At 35.5% G+C, this 18028-nt stretch overlaps 2 protein-coding genes across 2 annotated transcripts; both read left to right on the top strand.

Moving 5' to 3' along the window:
* Positions 1 to 10675: 10675 nt before the first annotated feature.
* On the top strand, positions 10676 to 11450 carry LOC149388879 (Thioredoxin superfamily protein). Its single transcript, XM_089623963.1, has one exon. The coding sequence runs from the start codon at positions 10823 to 10825 to the stop codon at positions 11132 to 11134; it is 312 nt and encodes a 103-aa protein (XP_089480089.1). The 5' UTR covers positions 10676 to 10822; the 3' UTR covers positions 11135 to 11450.
* Positions 11451 to 16106: 4656 nt separating this feature from the next.
* Positions 16107 to 16973, top strand: LOC149388878 (Thioredoxin superfamily protein). Its single transcript, XM_089624604.1, has one exon. The coding sequence runs from the start codon at positions 16336 to 16338 to the stop codon at positions 16639 to 16641; it is 306 nt and encodes a 101-aa protein (XP_089480730.1). The 5' UTR covers positions 16107 to 16335; the 3' UTR covers positions 16642 to 16973.
* Positions 16974 to 18028: the final 1055 nt, after the last annotated feature.

Here is an 18028-nt window from a genome sequence, read left to right as displayed (position 1 = left end):
TACCCAGAATCACGAAAACCTTATTTTTGCCCCAAATTTAAACATACCCAGAATAAACATACACAAAAACGAAAGAAAAGTTTGATAAAACAAAAAAACAAAACTAACCTTCGGCGAGGATCGGAGCTACGTGCTTGGTCGGAGCTACGGTCTTCGTCGTGACCGGATCTATGAGCTTTGGTCGTGCTTCCTTGAGCGTGTCGGAGCTCAAATCCAAAGGTTTGGGTCAGCTCAACTTTGGTAAGGATTGGGTGAGCTCAAATCTACTGTTTTGGTTCTCTTTTGGTTTTGAGCTTTGAGCTCTAGTCTGACGAGAGAGAGAGAGAGAGAGAGAGAGAGAGAGAGAGTGATAATAAAAAAATTAATTCAGAATGGATTAAATGATGGTATTAAATGAGGTATGAGAGGGTAGGTGTGAGATTGAAAGAAAATTTAAAGTGGAGGGTAAACTTGGTTTTTCACAAGTGGTCAACTTGTATTTTTGGCCAAAATTATACTTTGGTGGATTTTTGGAAAAAATTAGTGATAAGGTGGCACTACTACAAATATGGGCATCAGGTGCGACAAAAGTCGCACCTGATGCCCACAAAGTCGCACCCGATAGTACTATCGGGTGCGACTTTGGGTGCGACTAAGTCGCACCTAATAGTCCGCAGCTAATACTATTGGGTGCGACATGTCGCACCCAATAGTATATACTATTAGGTGCGACACTATTGGGTGCGACTTAGTCGCACCTGATGCTCTTTATCTTTTAAAAAAAAATTAATATGCTGATTATATATTAACTAGAATAATTAGACGGATTAGTCAAAATCAAACGTTGAGATTGCATATTAGCCAACGTTTAGAATTTTTTTAAAAAATAGCCAAAATTGATGATGTGGCGTTTCAGCCCATTTTTTTGGTCGAAAATGACCCTCTTGAGAATATAACGTGTTATTTTTATAATTATACAAAAATAGAAAGTCAAATGTGTCTGATTTCGTAATTAATAGCAATAAATTTCTTCTCAATTACAATTTGAATTTGATTACGTGATCTCTCTCTTTCTCAACCCTACCACTGGTCTTCTTCTTCGCGTTGGAGATCCAAGCTCGGTTGTCATCTCTCCCGACGACGCCCAACAGCCCAACCCAAGTCTCAGCGCCATCTCCAGCGCGCTCCAGTGCAAAGAATACATCTCCGCCGAGCAGTATTGGAGCTGCGTGACTAAGCTCGCTGAGATCTCCCGCTCCGTCTGCGGCGAAGCGGAGTTCGCTGGATCCAGATCCGGCGATGCTACCTCCGGTCCGAGCCCGACGACGGAGGGATCTTCTCCGGCGAGAAGTTCTCCTAGTCCTCTACTTTGGGCGAGATTCTCCACACGACTTGAGGAGAGAGCGCCGCGGCGGCCGGATTAGGGTTAGGGTTCGGATTGGAGGCGATGAGAGAAGTGGTGTTGGCAGCGTTGGAGGAGGAGATCTCCGGCGGCGGAGGGTTCAGGAGGACGGTATATGAGTCGGTGGCGGCGGCAACGCAATGCGAGGGAGGAGCGGATGGGTGCGAGTGCGGGGAGTGCGTGAGTGAGGCGGCGTGGATCGCGGAGGAACACTGTCCTCTTGATACGTGCAAGGCGTTCCCACCAACTTGTATCCGGGTAAGTATTTCTCTTGTTGGTTCTTGTTAATTTGTGTTGATACGTGTTGATTTGTTCTTAATCTGTTGACTTTGTGTGGATTTCTATTGATTTGTTCTTAATCTGTTGACTTTGTGTGGATTTCAATCCTGTTAATTAACGTTAATATCTGTTAATTGCTGTTATGTAGGTTTTTGAACGATTTCAATCATGTTAATTAACGTTAATATATGTTAATTGCTGTTATGTAGGTTTTTGAACGATTTCAATCCTGTTAATTAACGTCAATATCTGTTAATTGCTGTTAATTGACTTTGTTTTTGAATTTTTTCCTTGTTCTTCCCAGCTAATTCATGTATGGAACGATTTTCAATCCTATTAATTAACGTTAATACCTGTTAATTGCTGTTATGTAGGTTTTTGAACGATTTCAATTCTATTAATTAACGTTAATATCTGTTAATTGCTGTTAATTGACTTTGTTTTTGAATTTTTTCTCGCGCGGTGTAGGTTTGGTTGCGTGTTTGAAAGATAAGCATTTATCACGGTGGATTTGTTAGATATGCATTTATCACGGTGGATCTGTTTGAGTTGGCATTTATTCACGCGATTCCAATTTCATTTCTTTGTTTTTTGGACGCGGGAATTTTCCAAATATTTTGATTTGATATTATTTAAATGAAGGGCAAATTTGAATTTTTTTACTGTTAATGTGGTATATTGGCTACACATTAAAAATAAACCAAAAGTTGGCTATTTTGACAATTACAACGTTTGACTTTGCTATTTTGCTCGGGCTCCCTATTAACTAATTGATAAACTAATCACATTATTACATTATTACAATTATTAATCTTAATTTTAATTTCATTAACTAATTACAATTCCTAATTGATAAATTAAAACAAAAACAAATTTAAACTAAACATATTAGTATATCACAAACTAAACTAATTACAATTTCACAAACTAAGCTAAACTAAACATATTACTATTTCACAATTTCACAAACTAATCACAAATTCTAAACTAAACACTAACCTGCAGAGACTCGGGACGAGGTGAGCGTACGGCGGAGAGTGAGCAGGGGCTGAGCGCACGGCGAGGTTCGGAGGGGCTCGGGACGACGACGGAGAAATACCGGTGGATAGCACAACTCACGGCCAACATCACAAAATTCAAACCAACCTCGTCCAAAAATCCAAAACAAACACAAACCCAACCTCAAATCAAACCAATAATCATGAAAATAACCTCAAAATCTCCATACCACGTTCAAAATAAAAAAACCCCCAATTTCAAACATTCATAAACCATCAAGTCACAAGAATCGAACGCTCGACAAACATAAACAAGTCAAAAGAATTCCCGACAGCCTGACCCACTAGCGCTTAAGCCATCATAACTCGAGCTACAAAACTTGAAATCGATTGATTCTAGCGGCAAATGAAAGTAGACTCATGTAGCTTTCTAACGAGATATTACAAGCATATATACGACAAGAATAGCTATCTCAAAAACAGCCCGTAATTCACTGTTACAATTCTGGAAATCCCGTTTTACTGCTGCGAAACACAAACTTTGGAAATTCATAACTCATTCAATACTCAATGGATTTACATGTTCTTGGTCATTTTAGAAAGCTCATACAGTCTACTATCCATGAAAAATATCCACAAAAATTATCTCAGACCATATCGGACTGTCTACGTCCGTTTACAGAGGCTGTTCAAACAGTTTATCAAATCAAACGAAAATTCGAGAAATCATCACAACTCATCATAATCCAAGCTACAACCCTAGATTCCCAAATCAACACATCAAAACGAAAATTCGAGTTCAATCACACATCAAAACAGCTCGGAGAAGGAAAGCCCCAAATCAACATAAACCCTAGATTCCCAAATCTCCATAATCTCGAATCAATGGAGGAAATCGCTTACCAATCCTCGTGGAAGGCTGCGATGGAAATCCTCGTAGCTCGCGACGGAGCTGGCGGCAATGGAGGACGAAGACCGGTTTGAGGACGAGCGGCGCGGTGACTTGGACGCGGAGAAGGCTCGAAAAACTCGGACGAGCAGCGTGGTGGCTCGAAAGACTCGGACGAGCAGCGTACGTGGTGGCTCGGAGAAGAGAAGAGAGAGGGATGGGATGGTGGTAGCTTGGAGAAGAGAGGGGGAGTGAGATATTTGGTGGTGGCTCGCAGAGGGAGGGAGAGTCGGAGTTTGAGAGAGAGAAAGAGGCTGGAGAAGTGAAGAAGACGAAGCTAAGTTTATAAACTAACCCTAGTAATCAGGTGCGACACGTCGCACCTGATACTCAACTAGGTGCGACTAGTCGCACTTAAAAAAACTATCAGGTGCGACTAGTCACACCTGATAGTAAAAAAAAAAAAATCTAAAAATTAATTTCACGTCAAACAAATGAAAAAAGTGAGGGGGAGAAGTTGAGCGCCGAATTTTTTTTAGACTTTCAGGTGCGACTTGTGTCGCACCTGCAAGTTTTCAAAACTATTGGGTGCGACTAGTCGCACCCAATACCACTTAAAATCAGCGAAATTTTTTTCTTTTCTGGAGCCCTTGTCGCACCTGATACCCAATTAGGTGCGACTGTTAGGTGCGACAAGTCGCACCTAATGCCCCTCCGCACCAAAAAAGCTTATTTGTAGTAGTGTGGTAGTTTGAGCAATTTCTCAAATTTTAATGTAGTTAAACTTCTGGAAATTAGCTAATGTTTTCATTAACTACCAAAAATTGACAGAAATGCCCCTAATATAGTTCCCGCTTGTTTGCACATTTAAGTATTCAAAGAAATAAATTAAAAAAAAAAAAAAAAAAAAAAAGAGGAAAGAAAGTAATGGTGATAATTAAATATCTCGTACGACAAGAAACTACCATATATACGCAAACCATCAAAAGAATTTACATTTCGAATAAAATTTTCTTAGTCTTTGCCATATTCTTTGTCTATCGAGAACGGGAAGAAACCTAGGGAAAAAATCACACAGAAGAAACTAAAGAAGCAGCCTACTAACGATTATTAATTAAATTTACTGCAAAACCCAAAAACCAAAAGGTTACTGCAAAACCCAAAAACACTGGAAACCCATAAAATAATCAACAGTTATTAGTTATTACCTATACGTGGTTAAGGAAAAAAAATTCAAAATAAATCAAATGTTACTGTAGGAATTAAGAAATTGCGCAACAATTATTAATTAGCGATTAGTAACTAAACGTGATTCAAAAGAAAATACCAAAATACCATAGAAACCCAGAAAATGATTTAACGATAATTACGAATTATGAAATGTATGCGATTAGTAATACACTCAATGAACACAAACGAAAAAAAAATTATCAATCACTATAACCAAAAGAAAACTAACATACTATAATCGACTAAAGACGATGAAGATGAATCCATCTTCAAACTCCAAGCAAACATGATCAATGTAGCAAAAAAAAAAAAAAAAAAGTTGCCAAAACAAAATGAAATAATTACAGTTGAATTCAAATTCAAAAGTTGTACAGCTGACAATTATTTTTCAATAAGTACTTCCTATTATTTATGCTAACAAATTAATCAGTAATTGTTAACAAAAAAAAATGAAATTATTATTAATCGCCAAAAAAAAAAGACAAAAATGGTTTTTTCAATTTTTTTTTACACTTTCAATAAAAATATTGAAACTTGCAAATAAATAATCTATCACTCTCAAAAAATTTAGTAATAGAGTCAAAAAATTATTACACGTGTGACAACTGATAATTGTGTATTTATAATATTTTAGTTATTCCACTCATTTTAGTCAAACATTTGTTATTTTGAAATTCTATTCGTTTGAATGAGTTATTTAGCTAGAACACCCTGACTTAAGTACATGTTAATTAATTAATCATATCTTCTACATTTCGGTGCCTAGTTTAATTTTTAATATAACTCATTTATTTAAGCTGCATTTACATGTATAGTTTTAGCTGGATTGATTTCAAATGCTAGTTTGATCTTTTTGTAGATTGCTACATGATAGTTCGATGCTGCAGCTTTAAGCACATTATAAAACAAATATTCTAGAGGTGGAAAACCATACTTGCTGGTCATTTATCATATTTTTATGGTTTACTTAATAGTTTTTAGATAAATAAAGTCAGCTGAGGTTAATTTAAAAGGGTTCCATAAGAATAGAGGATGTGTCACGTGGAAAATTAGAAATTAGGAATGAATGACATATTTCGAGGAGTCATATCGTCAGTCAACTGAAATGTATACCATTGATAGAGTCAGTAAAAAAAAATGTTCATATTCTTAGAATAATTATACTTTCCTTTCCTCGTGTAAAGTTACCTCAAATACCGAATTTTTAAATTTGGCACATACATACCTGCTCATTGTTCTGACCACTGAAATCTATATTGTAAACTAGTAATTCTATTTATAAGAACACGGATAAAGTGTTGATTTCTATATATTCATCTTTTTCTCTTGACAAATTACATCAATTTAGCTTCTATATATGCTTATAAACCTAGGTATCATAGACATTAATATTACTGTCCACAAAATTCATCAATAAAATGGATTGGCTAAACTATACGAACCACGTGATGGTGACTCAAGATCAATGTTGATTCCTTTCACAAATCAAGATCTTCAAATGTGTGCCGACCCATCATTTAGAGAGACGGAAGCCACAAATAAATTTGTAAATTTTATTGAGAAGTCGGAGATGAAATAAAGAAACCTTGATGCTAAAGACTCTTCATGAAATAAATAAAAAGATCATAGCTCTTACGTTTGTAAATAAATCAATACAAAAGACGTAATGATGTTTTTCATATTCACCAGCCACCTTAAATCAGAAATAAAAAATAATAATTTCAGAAATCTAACTGGTCCTAACATAATTGGGCTCATAAAACATATTCAGGCCTAATAATATCAAGATTAATTAAAGTGGATTTGCAAAGACCTTATAATGGACTCTCTTTTGTGCTCAAAGTGTTGCATTGTAATTTTTTCGTTTTTTTTGTTTTTTTTTGTTTGAAGGGCAAGTGTTGTATGGTCGTATCAGGGTAATTACCTTGTTACGCTCAAATCCACTAATTATTGTTGATCAACTCTCTTTATTGCTTTGACCACATGGAGTTCATCGTAAGGTAAATGACATGGAATTTTTTTTTTTAAAAAAAGGTAAATGACATGAACACTACAACAAACAGTGGCAACAACCACAATTTTTATTCTCGGGAATAGCCACAACAATAGATGAAACAGTCGCTACTTATAGTAGCTGTTTCTATTTTCTTCTATTCATTAGAGCGGGCTTATTCTCGCGCTCATTATTTGAGATTATAGATTAACCACGACAATTGTCGTGGCTAAACACTCTATTGCCACGACAACAACCACGACTACTAATTGCATATTTTCATTGGAGCGGATTGATTCTCGCGGTCATTATTTGAGATTTTTTTTATAGCCACGACAAGAGCCACGACTTGTCGTGGCTAATATTAGGTTTTAATTTATTTGACACTTTTTTCTATTTTATATTTTTGATACAAATACACAAAAATACCCTTTGATATTTTTGTTACCTCGACTTATCGAACTCTTCTTCTCTTCTTTTTTCTCTTCTTCTCCTCCGCCATTCCACCCCTGTACAAAAGCGCGGCTCTGCCATTCCATCCTCACAACCAAAACCCCAGCTCTGTCGTTCCAAATCGACCCCCAAATCCAAATCCCCGACCATGACCCCCAAATCCAAATCCAAATCGAAGCCCTAGAATTTCTTAACCCCAAATCGAAGAACTCTAACTACTGTCGCCGCGCTCAGACCGCCGCGCTCGGACGGCCGTGCTCAAACAGCCGCGCGCGCTCGGACAGCCGCGCTCGGACACCCGCGCTCGGACCTCATCACGAGTAAGCAATTCTTCTCTTTTGATTTCTGGCCTACAATGTGTGAAACCCACAGCCTACAATGGTGGGATCCACCAGCTTCTTGTCTAGTGCTGATGCTATGATTCAACAAAATGTACCGTCCATGGTTTTTTGAGTTTGAGAGATTTGGGTATTTTTATTGTGCGCAGAGTTAGAGAAGATTTGGTAGAGAGGAGGCGAACTTGAGGTTGAACTAAGCAGAGAAGGTTGAACCGAGAGATTTGGGTATTTTTTGTCGTGGTTGAAGTACCAACAGTCACGACTTTCATAGCAACAGCCACGACTTTTGTCGCGGCTGTTGCCAGTTTTTGTTGTAGTGGGAGTTTATATTTCTAGATACGACAAGTAATGATTGCTGAACAATACATATCTTGAAAATTATGTTTGATTGCAAATATATAATGATCGACATAAGTTTAGAAAAGTTTCACTGTCATTTACAAACGAATTAGGCTGCTGAAAAGGGGCACTAGCTCAGCATGACAACAGTTTTGAGTCACGGAAAACTCAAACATACCATTATAATTAAAAAAAAAAAAAAAAAAAAAAACATTACGCTAATATAACTTTTTTTTTTTCTTCACCAAATACCAACGCATTAGACGCTGATAGGTCAGTTAATGGGAAAATAACACATTTATACCATGTATTTTAGTGAAATGTCGAGTTTAACCTTCGGTTTTTTAAAATGTCGAGTTCATACCCTATGTTTAACTAAAATGACGAAATTATACCCTCTGTTTAACTAAAATGGCGAAATTATACCCTGAAATGAATAACAGCGTCACAAATCTCCCTTTCATTGATATGAACTCTTATATAAAAAAAACCAAATCAAATCTAAATCAGTGCCCTAACTTCCAAATTCTCAATTTTGAAATAAAAATAGCCTTAAATTGAAATTAAATAATAAAACTCATACCTCCTAAGAAATGACTTCATTCCGTGTTCGAATTGTAATTCTAAATCCTGGATTCTCTGTTCGAATATGCGATTTTGATGACTATCAACTATCGATGTTTACCTCTTTGCTTCTTTCTGTGTTCTTCACGATTAAGAGACTGTTGTTTATTTTTTAGTTTTTAAATAAATTACATATATAGCGCGAATGAATAAAGATAATTGGTGTTTATATATAAATATTATAGCCAACGTCAATGAAAAATCAATAAAAAAAAATATTCGTGACACTGTTGTCTATTTAAGGGTATAATTTCGTCATTTTAGTTAAACAGATGGTATAATTTCGTCATTTTAGTTAAACAGATGGTATGAACTCGACATTTTTGAAAACCGAGGGTTAAACTCGACATTTCACTAAAACACATGGTATAAATGTGTTATTTTCCCTTTTATATAACAAAAAAATGAATACAAACTAAGAAAACCTTAATATATTAAAACTAGCCAAGAATATATATATATATATATATGTATATATATATATATATATATATATGTGTGTGTGTGCATATGTATATATCATGAGTCCTACGTAGATTATATTCTTAACGGAAGCTCATGTTCCTACCATAATCAGGAGCTCAAATTGAGTAATGCAATCTAGGAAATATTTATCGTGGGGAAAAGAAATGACCCTTTTATTTTAATTACTTTTTTAATGTAAATTGCTTGATATTCTTCTAAACATTGCATCGAGATAAGAATGTGAAAAATCAATATGATATTAACAACAAGGGCATGTACATGCATTTTATCGTTGGTTTATAATATTTCGCCAAGATCAGGCACAGCTTACGAAGATGCGCTCTACAAATCAAGTATAGATTGTCCTAAATTCCCTAGTAAAAGAAATCTTGGAAGGGTAACGCCATTTCCTACAATTTAATAACATTTTTAAATTAAAATAATCATAAAAATTAATGCTTTGTATTCTCTTTTATGGTCTTGTTCATATGGGGATGGAGATTCTGGAAGACAGCTTGAATATTCGATAATATAGTTGTATAAAACGTAACAGTCGTTGTGTTATCATTTTCCTTTCAATGGTCATCATTCCTTTTGCTAACGTTTCTTCTCTGTATAGATGTATAAAAAGCTTCCTTGGTCTTGTGAAGTTTTCCTCTTTCTTCCGATATTCGCTTCTCTCTCTCAGTTCTATATTCCATTGATTTGGAGGGACCAAATACCTATAAAAGTTGGAAGTGAATTGGATAAACTCTATCTTCCAACACGTCAGCCATATCCGCGGCTTCTAGGACAAAGAACAGGTTACCCCCAAAAAAAGAAAATAGACTCAGGAAATTAAAAAAAAAAAAAAAAAAGTCTCTGAATACATTAAATATCAAGTAAAACTACTATTATAGGAAATCAAACCATCAAATATTAATTAGTGCATCTTATTTGTGATCAATTTTACGTATAACGCGTGTGCATGTTGACCCTTTTATATTAATCTAATTGATCCCTACTAGCATTAAAAAATGTCAACACTTGGACAAGATATTCTTTACCTATTACTTCCGTTTTCCGACTTTCCAATTCCCATTAAAAAAATTATCATGCATGGGCCTTCCTGTATCAAGGAATAAAATAATGCAATCGTTATGTCTTGTTAATATTGTTATTATTAGATTTAGTGGGGGTGATTTGATGCTTACCAAGCCATTGCCGAAAGCGATTGTCCCTTAATAATTTAAAAGCAAACATAATATACAGTATCAGCATTAAATTTTCTGTGGGTTTATATTCCAACGATCTTCCATAAAATCGTGCGAGCAATTTGAGTAATGAAATCATTCTATAAGAGTACGTACAGGACTTATTTTGATGCTGTGAATTAGCAACTTGTTTTCATGTCGTGACATACACAGTGTCACCCTCAAACATATCATTAAGGAGAGTTGTTGAGACTTATTGAGAGAGAGAGAGAGAGAGAGCATTTTTCTTATCCAAAACCAGAAACAAAATATCTAAAGCAAAAATTCCCTTTCTTATCCATAATTCATATGTGTATATATAAAGAATTTCCACCTAATTAATAAGTTTTTTTTTGTAATATTCCAGATCAAACCATAGTAATCTAGCATCACCACCACTCCCCAACCCCCTCCTTATAAATAGGCCCATCATGCAATCTCCCACAATATCACTAAACACACAACACAACAAGCCCTGATTAATAAGCTATACCAAATACACTCATTCCTTCTTTCTCTTCTTCTTCTTCTTCTTCTTCTTCTTCTTCTACTTCTTCTTCTTCTTCTTCATACACCAAAATACATACACATAGATATATCAATGGAGAGAGTTAGGGATTTGGCTTCGCAGAAGGCGGCGGTGATATTCACGCGGAGCTCGTGTTGCATGTGCCACACGGTGAAGACGCTGTTCTACCAGCTGGGGGCGAGTCCGGAGGTGCACGAGCTCGACCGCTCCGCCAATGGAAAAGAGATGGAGTGGGCCCTACGGGACCAGATGGGCTGCAACCCAGTGGTCCCCGCCGTCTTCATCGGCGGCAAGTTCGTCGGCTCCGCCAAAGACGTCATATCCCTCCACGTCGACGGCTCCCTCAAGCAAATGCTCATCGACGCCCGCGCCATTTGGTTCTAATAAAGCACCCTGATCATAAAATTTACTTGCTTTTTTTTTTTTTCATTGTGTCTATTTATGTATCATGTATGTATGTATGTATGTATGTATGTATGTATGTATGTATGTATGTATTTTCCATTTTGCAGTTGTGATCATCAGGGGCGCTGTTACTCTTTTTTCGGTTTGTTTCCGGCGAGTATTTTGAAAATGAAGTCGGGATGAAAGTGTGAAAAGAAAAGAAAAGAAAATGAAAAAAATAATGTAGCCTTCCTTCCAGTTTCTCACTGAGGCTGAATTAATTAAAACAGCTTTTTGTTTTTGTTTTGGCGTGACTACTGTGATTTAAATAATTAAAGCAATTGTTTACTGGGGCCTGTGTTTATATTACTATATATGGTTAATGTAGTAGCTTGTTGGGATTGCATATTTTCTTTATATACCAATATTGTAACAACATGATCATGCATATAAAAAGTTTATTTTTGCTTGAATATAGCAAGAATATATGTAATACGTTAAAAAAAAAAGTGTTAGCGTTATGATTCCCTTGAGGACAAATCACGACGTCCGGACGTGGGAATATAATATCACGACGTGTTAAATAATTAGTTTCTTGGTAGTCTTAATAATTGCTTTATTCTATAAGTTTTTTTTTTCTTCTTATAATGGTCATGAATAAATATAAGCACAATGTGTGACAAGATCGATGCTGTTATCATCTGAATATATATTGCCCATGGTTTTATCAGCATTATTGAAATAGCTAGAGCTAAGGATCAGCTTGTCGATAAGAGAGAATTATCGATCGAGAGAGGACCATTTCCATTCAGAAGTTATAAGAAAAAGATTATTGTTCCTCGTGCATAGCCACATACAAGGTCAGAATAAAGTTGCATGAGGCTTTTAGATTTTATATATTATAAGAGAGAGAGAGAGAGAGAGAGAGAGAGAGAGAGAGAGAGAGAACATAATTAATTCTAACCACAGCCTTGAAATAACATGTAACTGTTACAATAAATTGACAATCCATATAAATCTGAGGAACTATATAAATATGTCTAAAGTTTTCCTCTAGATACCAACTTTTTATAGAAGATGGATTGTGATGTTTTCTTCCGATTGGTGGGATTATATAGCCAAGAATCTCATGACACTACTGCAATAGGAATCAATAGCTTTATAAGGTAGGTATCCTTTTAGTAGTGACAATGAAACCCTATTTATCAACTCTATTGGACTAATTAAGCTTGTTTATCACGCTGAATAATCAAGGTTAGATAATATGGGCCAAGAATATATGGCAACTTCACGGAGAGGTTTGTTGGGTCAAGCATGTACGTGTATAGCAGGCCTTAATTTTGTTGTTGTTGCTGGCCTGCTAAATAATAGTATATATAAGGATATTACATGGTTTTGAATGAATATATATTACAAGGTTTAGAGAATAGATGCATTGCAATGCTGAGAAGTTAGGATTTATTGCGGGAACGTTTACACTTAGAAGTTTCACGAAGAAACACACGAAAACTTTATTGAACGTCACGTATCTTTCTCCTCTGAGCGTGAAGCTTCTGCAAGGGCTGCGTTTGTATGTAATATTCAAAAGTATTTTGTACTGTTCGTGATATTTTTTGTAAGAATTAATCTATGAGGGAACTTTGAGAGAATAGTTCTCGTTGAGTGAAGGGATAGACATAAAAATTCGACAACTTAATAATTTCTCTCGGCATGTTTTATAATATTGGCAAAGTTTTATGTTGATCAAGACTTAGTGCAATTACTTGTTCAACACAAACAAGTTACTTTAGTCACTTGTTCTTTCTCTTGTGAATCAAAACCATGTACTGGTTCTTCATCAACAATCGAGTGTGAAAATTATGTTTTAACATCTTTGAGCACCATATTGACAGAGACTTGATCGTAACATATGTTTGCTTTTATTTTTTCTTGAGACGATTTTCGAGAGAGGGTCATGTGGAAGAAAGAGTGATCTCTGATCTAAAGGAAGTGATCTAAGAGAAAGTTAGATTGTACTTCATCGAGATATTAGAGGATTCGATAACTTGAGAAGGAGTCTAAGTTTGAGTCCTTATACCTTTGAATATCATGTGAATTATTTCCACCACGAAAATTACACTGCACTCTTGATTAATTAGGTGCTTTGTCACTGAACTAGTTTACCAATTTTCTATGTCATTTATTATATATTATTATTTACCTTGTTTATTATTTGTTGTATTTGTCTTGCATAAAGTTGTTAGTTGTTCAATTCGTTACTCAACGGGATAGTTGAACAACTATCTCTTAATAACTCGTTTAGTAATTTTAATTGGTATCAGAGCGAGTCGCTCGATCAATACAAAAAATTTGTTTATGTATCTAACATTTGTTGAGATGAGCATGAAGGAATGACATATTATAAGGCGACCACCACTCTTGGATGGGTCCAAAACTCCAAATATAACTAATTGAAAGCCAAGTTGAAAGCCTTTCTAGTGGATATTGATAAGAGAGATTAGAGTTCTTATCATGGCATGGATTCCTCCATATGTCATTGACAATATGAGATCCATTACTAAAAAGCCTAAAAAAGTCTGGTGGACTGATGATAATGACGACGAGGAGAAAACTACTACTTTCGGAAACTTAAAAATTATTAGTGCTATTTTTTCTACTATATATTGACGAAACATCTTCAATCTAATCTCGAAGTATAAGTTTCTAAGGAAGCCTGTATATTATTCTTCGCACTGCTCATGAAGACACAAACAAAGTTCGCATGTCTTTATTCAAATGATCATTACCAGGTTTAGAAATTTGAAGATGAAAGAAGATGAATCTAATTTTGAGTTTAATGTCATAGTGTGATATTTCTCTAATGAATCTTTTGCCTCGAGAGAAACTCTGCTTGAAGAAAAGCATGTGAGAAAGATTCCCAGATCTCTTCATCAACAATTTTCCATGAAAGTTGCTTGTTTTGAAGAGGCTCAAGATGTGAATAGCATGAAGCTGAAGCTTGATGCTCCCATGGAGTCTCTGGAGAAGTTTGAAATGAAGCTTCAAGACACTGATCAAGAAACAAAGTGATCAAGAGCGTCGAGTTCAAAGTTCAAGTCATAGGGACTACATGTGAATCTGACAAGGGCCAATAATTTTGGTAAGTTTATGAAGAAAGCTTAATTGTAGAGGTTTTGGTTATCAAGGACAACAGTCTTCTCCTAATTTCCATAACATAAAAGGTGGAAATTTTCATAGAAGAGGCAGGTTTGGTGACAACTATCATCATCAGAAAGGAGAGAGATCTAAAGGGAATTAGTGCAGAGAATATAAAGACTTTGCCACATCCTGGTTGACTATGCTAATACCCTGAAAAAGAGTGACAAGGCCTATGTTGCTAGCTAGAGTGATGAAGACTCTAATAGTAGTAAGCAAATAAAATTGAAGACTTTTGTGTAGCGCGATAAATTCTCGTTCATAATGCATTTGATTATTTTTATAGGACCTTATAGTGGGAGTTAATAGCCCAATAATTTATTAGAGGCATTAACAAAATTTTCGACAAGAACATGGTTCAATCTCAATCTATGGGTCTAGAGGAATCGCATCTCTCGGGATACTATAGTTTTATTATTTTTGTTAAAAATATTTATTTAGACGCATATGTTCAAGACATTGTGCATACCTTGACGTGCTGAGTTTCCATAATTTCAAAGAAGAAAATTGTAAATCCTATCCAAACATCAAAATTAAATAACTTCAAGCAACTTCTCAGTTAATATAGTTATATAACATATTGTTTCGAGAATCTACGGCGAAGTGAGGAGTTTGGGTTATCGCATGAGTGTTTGATTTGGTCACTAGCACTTTCATTGAGACTTGCTAACTTTTTACAGTTTGGGGCTTAATGAAGAAACGCAGGGCGAAACACTAGTGAACGTGAGTATCTCTATATATACTCTTGAGAATTAAGCTTCTGAAAAAGTTGTGTTTTGGGTGTGATTTTTTGAACTAGTTTTGTGAGAATTATGTAAGGGAGCTTTGGTAGAAGTAGCTCTTGTGGGAGTCAAACTCAAAAATATCAAAGAAAACGACTCCTTCTTGTAGTCTTAGGTGTACTTGGTGTCGTTTTTTAGTAACTTACTTTTGCTTACTTTTCAACCGAGGTATGGCCCAAGATGTAGATGTAAAAAAAAAAAAAAAAAAAAAAAAAAAAAAAAAAAAAAAAAAAAAAATTATATAAAAAAAAAATATTCGTTTTCATGTCTTTTTGCAAGTTTACTTTCATTGTAAAATATCATAAGAATAATTTACAACCCGATTGTTAATCTTTGTTCTTTATATGTTGTTTCAACATAACCGGGAACATTTATACCGGTAAGAGACTAGTCAAATTCAGAATAAACATATAATATAAAAACGATCTAATCAAACGTGCTTGTGTTTGTGAGAAGAATCCATGCTCCAACTTGGTGGATTCCACATAAAGATCGAATACAGCGCCCACTGAAAGCCACTAGTTGCTCATTCGCTGTGTCTCTCAGCAGAAGGATTCAAAAAAGAGAATCTTTGAGTGAATTGACCAGCCATGTAATAAAGATGAAACCTCTCAGGCTTCTGTGCTGTGTAGATAGCGAGTATTCTTGTTTCCACAAAAATATTTTTTGAAAATAAAATAATATTTTAAAAGGTGAGTAGAGGCTTAACAGAGTTACACGTGTCCCGTGGATCCAGCGATCTAGGAACAAGATCGGTTCAAAGTCATTAAATCTGACGTTCCGTAGACGAGCGTAGATAATAAGAAGAAGAAAAAAAGAAGTTGGTATTCAATACCAACTTGTTCTAAGTCTTTGTCATGGAAAGTAGTAGCTTTTATGTTTTTTCTTTTATTCACTCATTCTACTTTGGTTGGTTATCTAAAGAAAGTGCATATATTTTTTTCTTTTCTTTTCTTTTCTTTTGAATGTTCCTTCTTCAATAGAAAAAAACGAACCCCCCAAACTCCTAGTTATTCTGCCCCTATAAATAGCCAAGCATGAGCGCTCAATTAATTACTTATATCCAAAACAACCTAGCTAGCAGCTACTACATATATCATCATATGTATTGAAAAAGAAACCCTAACCCTAGCTCATTCATACTAGGTTTCCATAGGGTCAAATTTGTCCTGCGGCTAGGCTCGGCTCGGGACTAAATTCGATCCTATCGATTCGATTTCTGCGATGGACAAAGTGACGCGACTGGCATCGGAGAAAGGGGTGGTGATATTCAGCAAGAGCTCGTGTTGCCTGTGCTACGCGGTGAACATCCTGTTCCAGGAGCTGAGGGTGAACCCGATGGTTCACGAGCTGGACAAGGACCCCGAGGGCCGCGAGATGGAAAAAGCCCTCATGAGGCTCGGCTGCAACGCCTCTCTCCCGGCCGTCTTCATCGACGGCAAGCTCGTGGGCTCCACCAACGAGGTCATGTCCCTCCACCTCGGCGGAAACCTCATCCCACTCCTCAAGCCCTACCAGGCCATGTCCTGATTTATTAACTTACTAGCTATATATATAGCACCACGTACGTACCAGTATTATTATGGAGCAAGAAATAACCCAAGTTTGGCTCAAGAAATAATTAATTACTTTATTAATTAGTGATGAGTGCTTTGCCTGTAGTATCTCAAAGTACGTATGTATATGTTTGTACTTGTTGTTGTCCTTGTTCTTGCTGTTGTTGTTGTTGTTTACTATCTTTGTGATGCAATATCTCTGTAGCCCTAGCATTTCATTAGCTGGTTGGTATTTAGGTTGTAATCTGTTTGCTGTTTCCCTATTCTCATTAATGAAGTTAATTATTAGCCTTTGTATTATATATACTACTCTCGTGCCTTGATCTCCTTTTGTTTTCTTCTTATTTACCATCGTTAATATCGCTTGTGTGTTAAATGCTCGAAGAATAAATTCTCTTTCTCTCTCTTCCAGCCAATCTGAATGAAACAATATTCAACGGAATAATTTTTTTGCAGCATTACTATACCTTCAACTACAAGCAAAAGGGCATCAGTTAGTTCTCCACAGAAGAACCCTCTTTTTAGTTAGATAACTGTACAGCGCATAAAAGCTCATTGCGAGCGTTTGAAAATATATCACTTCGTTCGTCTCTGCATACGTTATAGCCAAAAAGGCTGTTTTTTTTTTTGGGTGCTTTACATGCGTATTTTTTTTTTTTTTTTGAAGAATTCACATGCATATTTTATTACTCACAAGATAGGATTGAATCTCATTGCTCAATCATTTTTCAAGTTTTGAAAGAAAAATTCAATAAAGTAGTCCTAACACATTTGAAAAGTGGTGATGAGATTGAGTGAATATAGAAATCATTAACTATTGAGATCCCCAATCGCTCTCCTCCATATGCAAAAAGGGGGAGAATAATCATAATCATAATAATAGTAATAAAGATGAAAATAATTTTCAGAAAAATACAAAATCATATTGGAGAAATCGATCATCGACGTATTGAAGTTTGAGTTTAATTTTTGGTAATTTGAGTGTGTAAATGGTCAATGTAATTAAGTTGATAGGATGGTCTAATGGTAAATTCAGAATACTTCTAAATTTTTAAAGCGAAAGTCGTCGATTCAATCCCACAAGTAACAACTTTCCTAAAAAAACAAGTAAACCAAAAACAAATCAGTCATTGAATTCTTTGTTTGCTTATAATACACAAAATATGAAACGGTTATGACACAATATTTATTTTTAACCAGACCTTGGGTCTAATTTAATGGCTGGTTATGAATTAGATAAACGCGATTAATGAGTCAAAATTATTAAGTGGTATAACTTGCGTGAATATGACTAAATTAATAAGTAAAATATTACAAAAAATTAGAAAAATAGCCAATTTAAACGTTTGATATTGCTAAAT

Source organism: Urtica dioica, chromosome 8, assembly GCF_054948205.1.
Source record: "Urtica dioica subsp. dioica isolate 48M chromosome 8, U.dioica_male_clone48M_v1_H2, whole genome shotgun sequence".
Taxonomy (NCBI): domain Eukaryota; kingdom Viridiplantae; phylum Streptophyta; class Magnoliopsida; order Rosales; family Urticaceae; genus Urtica; species Urtica dioica.
The sequence above is the reverse complement of the archived record's forward strand: the minus strand, read 5'-3'. Positions and strand labels throughout refer to the sequence as shown.

What these genes read in the sequence shown, in the direction of transcription:
- LOC149388879 (XM_089623963.1), top strand. Translation starts at nt 10,823, where the DNA reads ATGGAGAGAGTTAGGGATTTGGCTTCGCAGAAGGCGGCGGTGATATTC.
- LOC149388878 (XM_089624604.1), top strand. Translation starts at nt 16,336, where the DNA reads ATGGACAAAGTGACGCGACTGGCATCGGAGAAAGGGGTGGTGATATTC.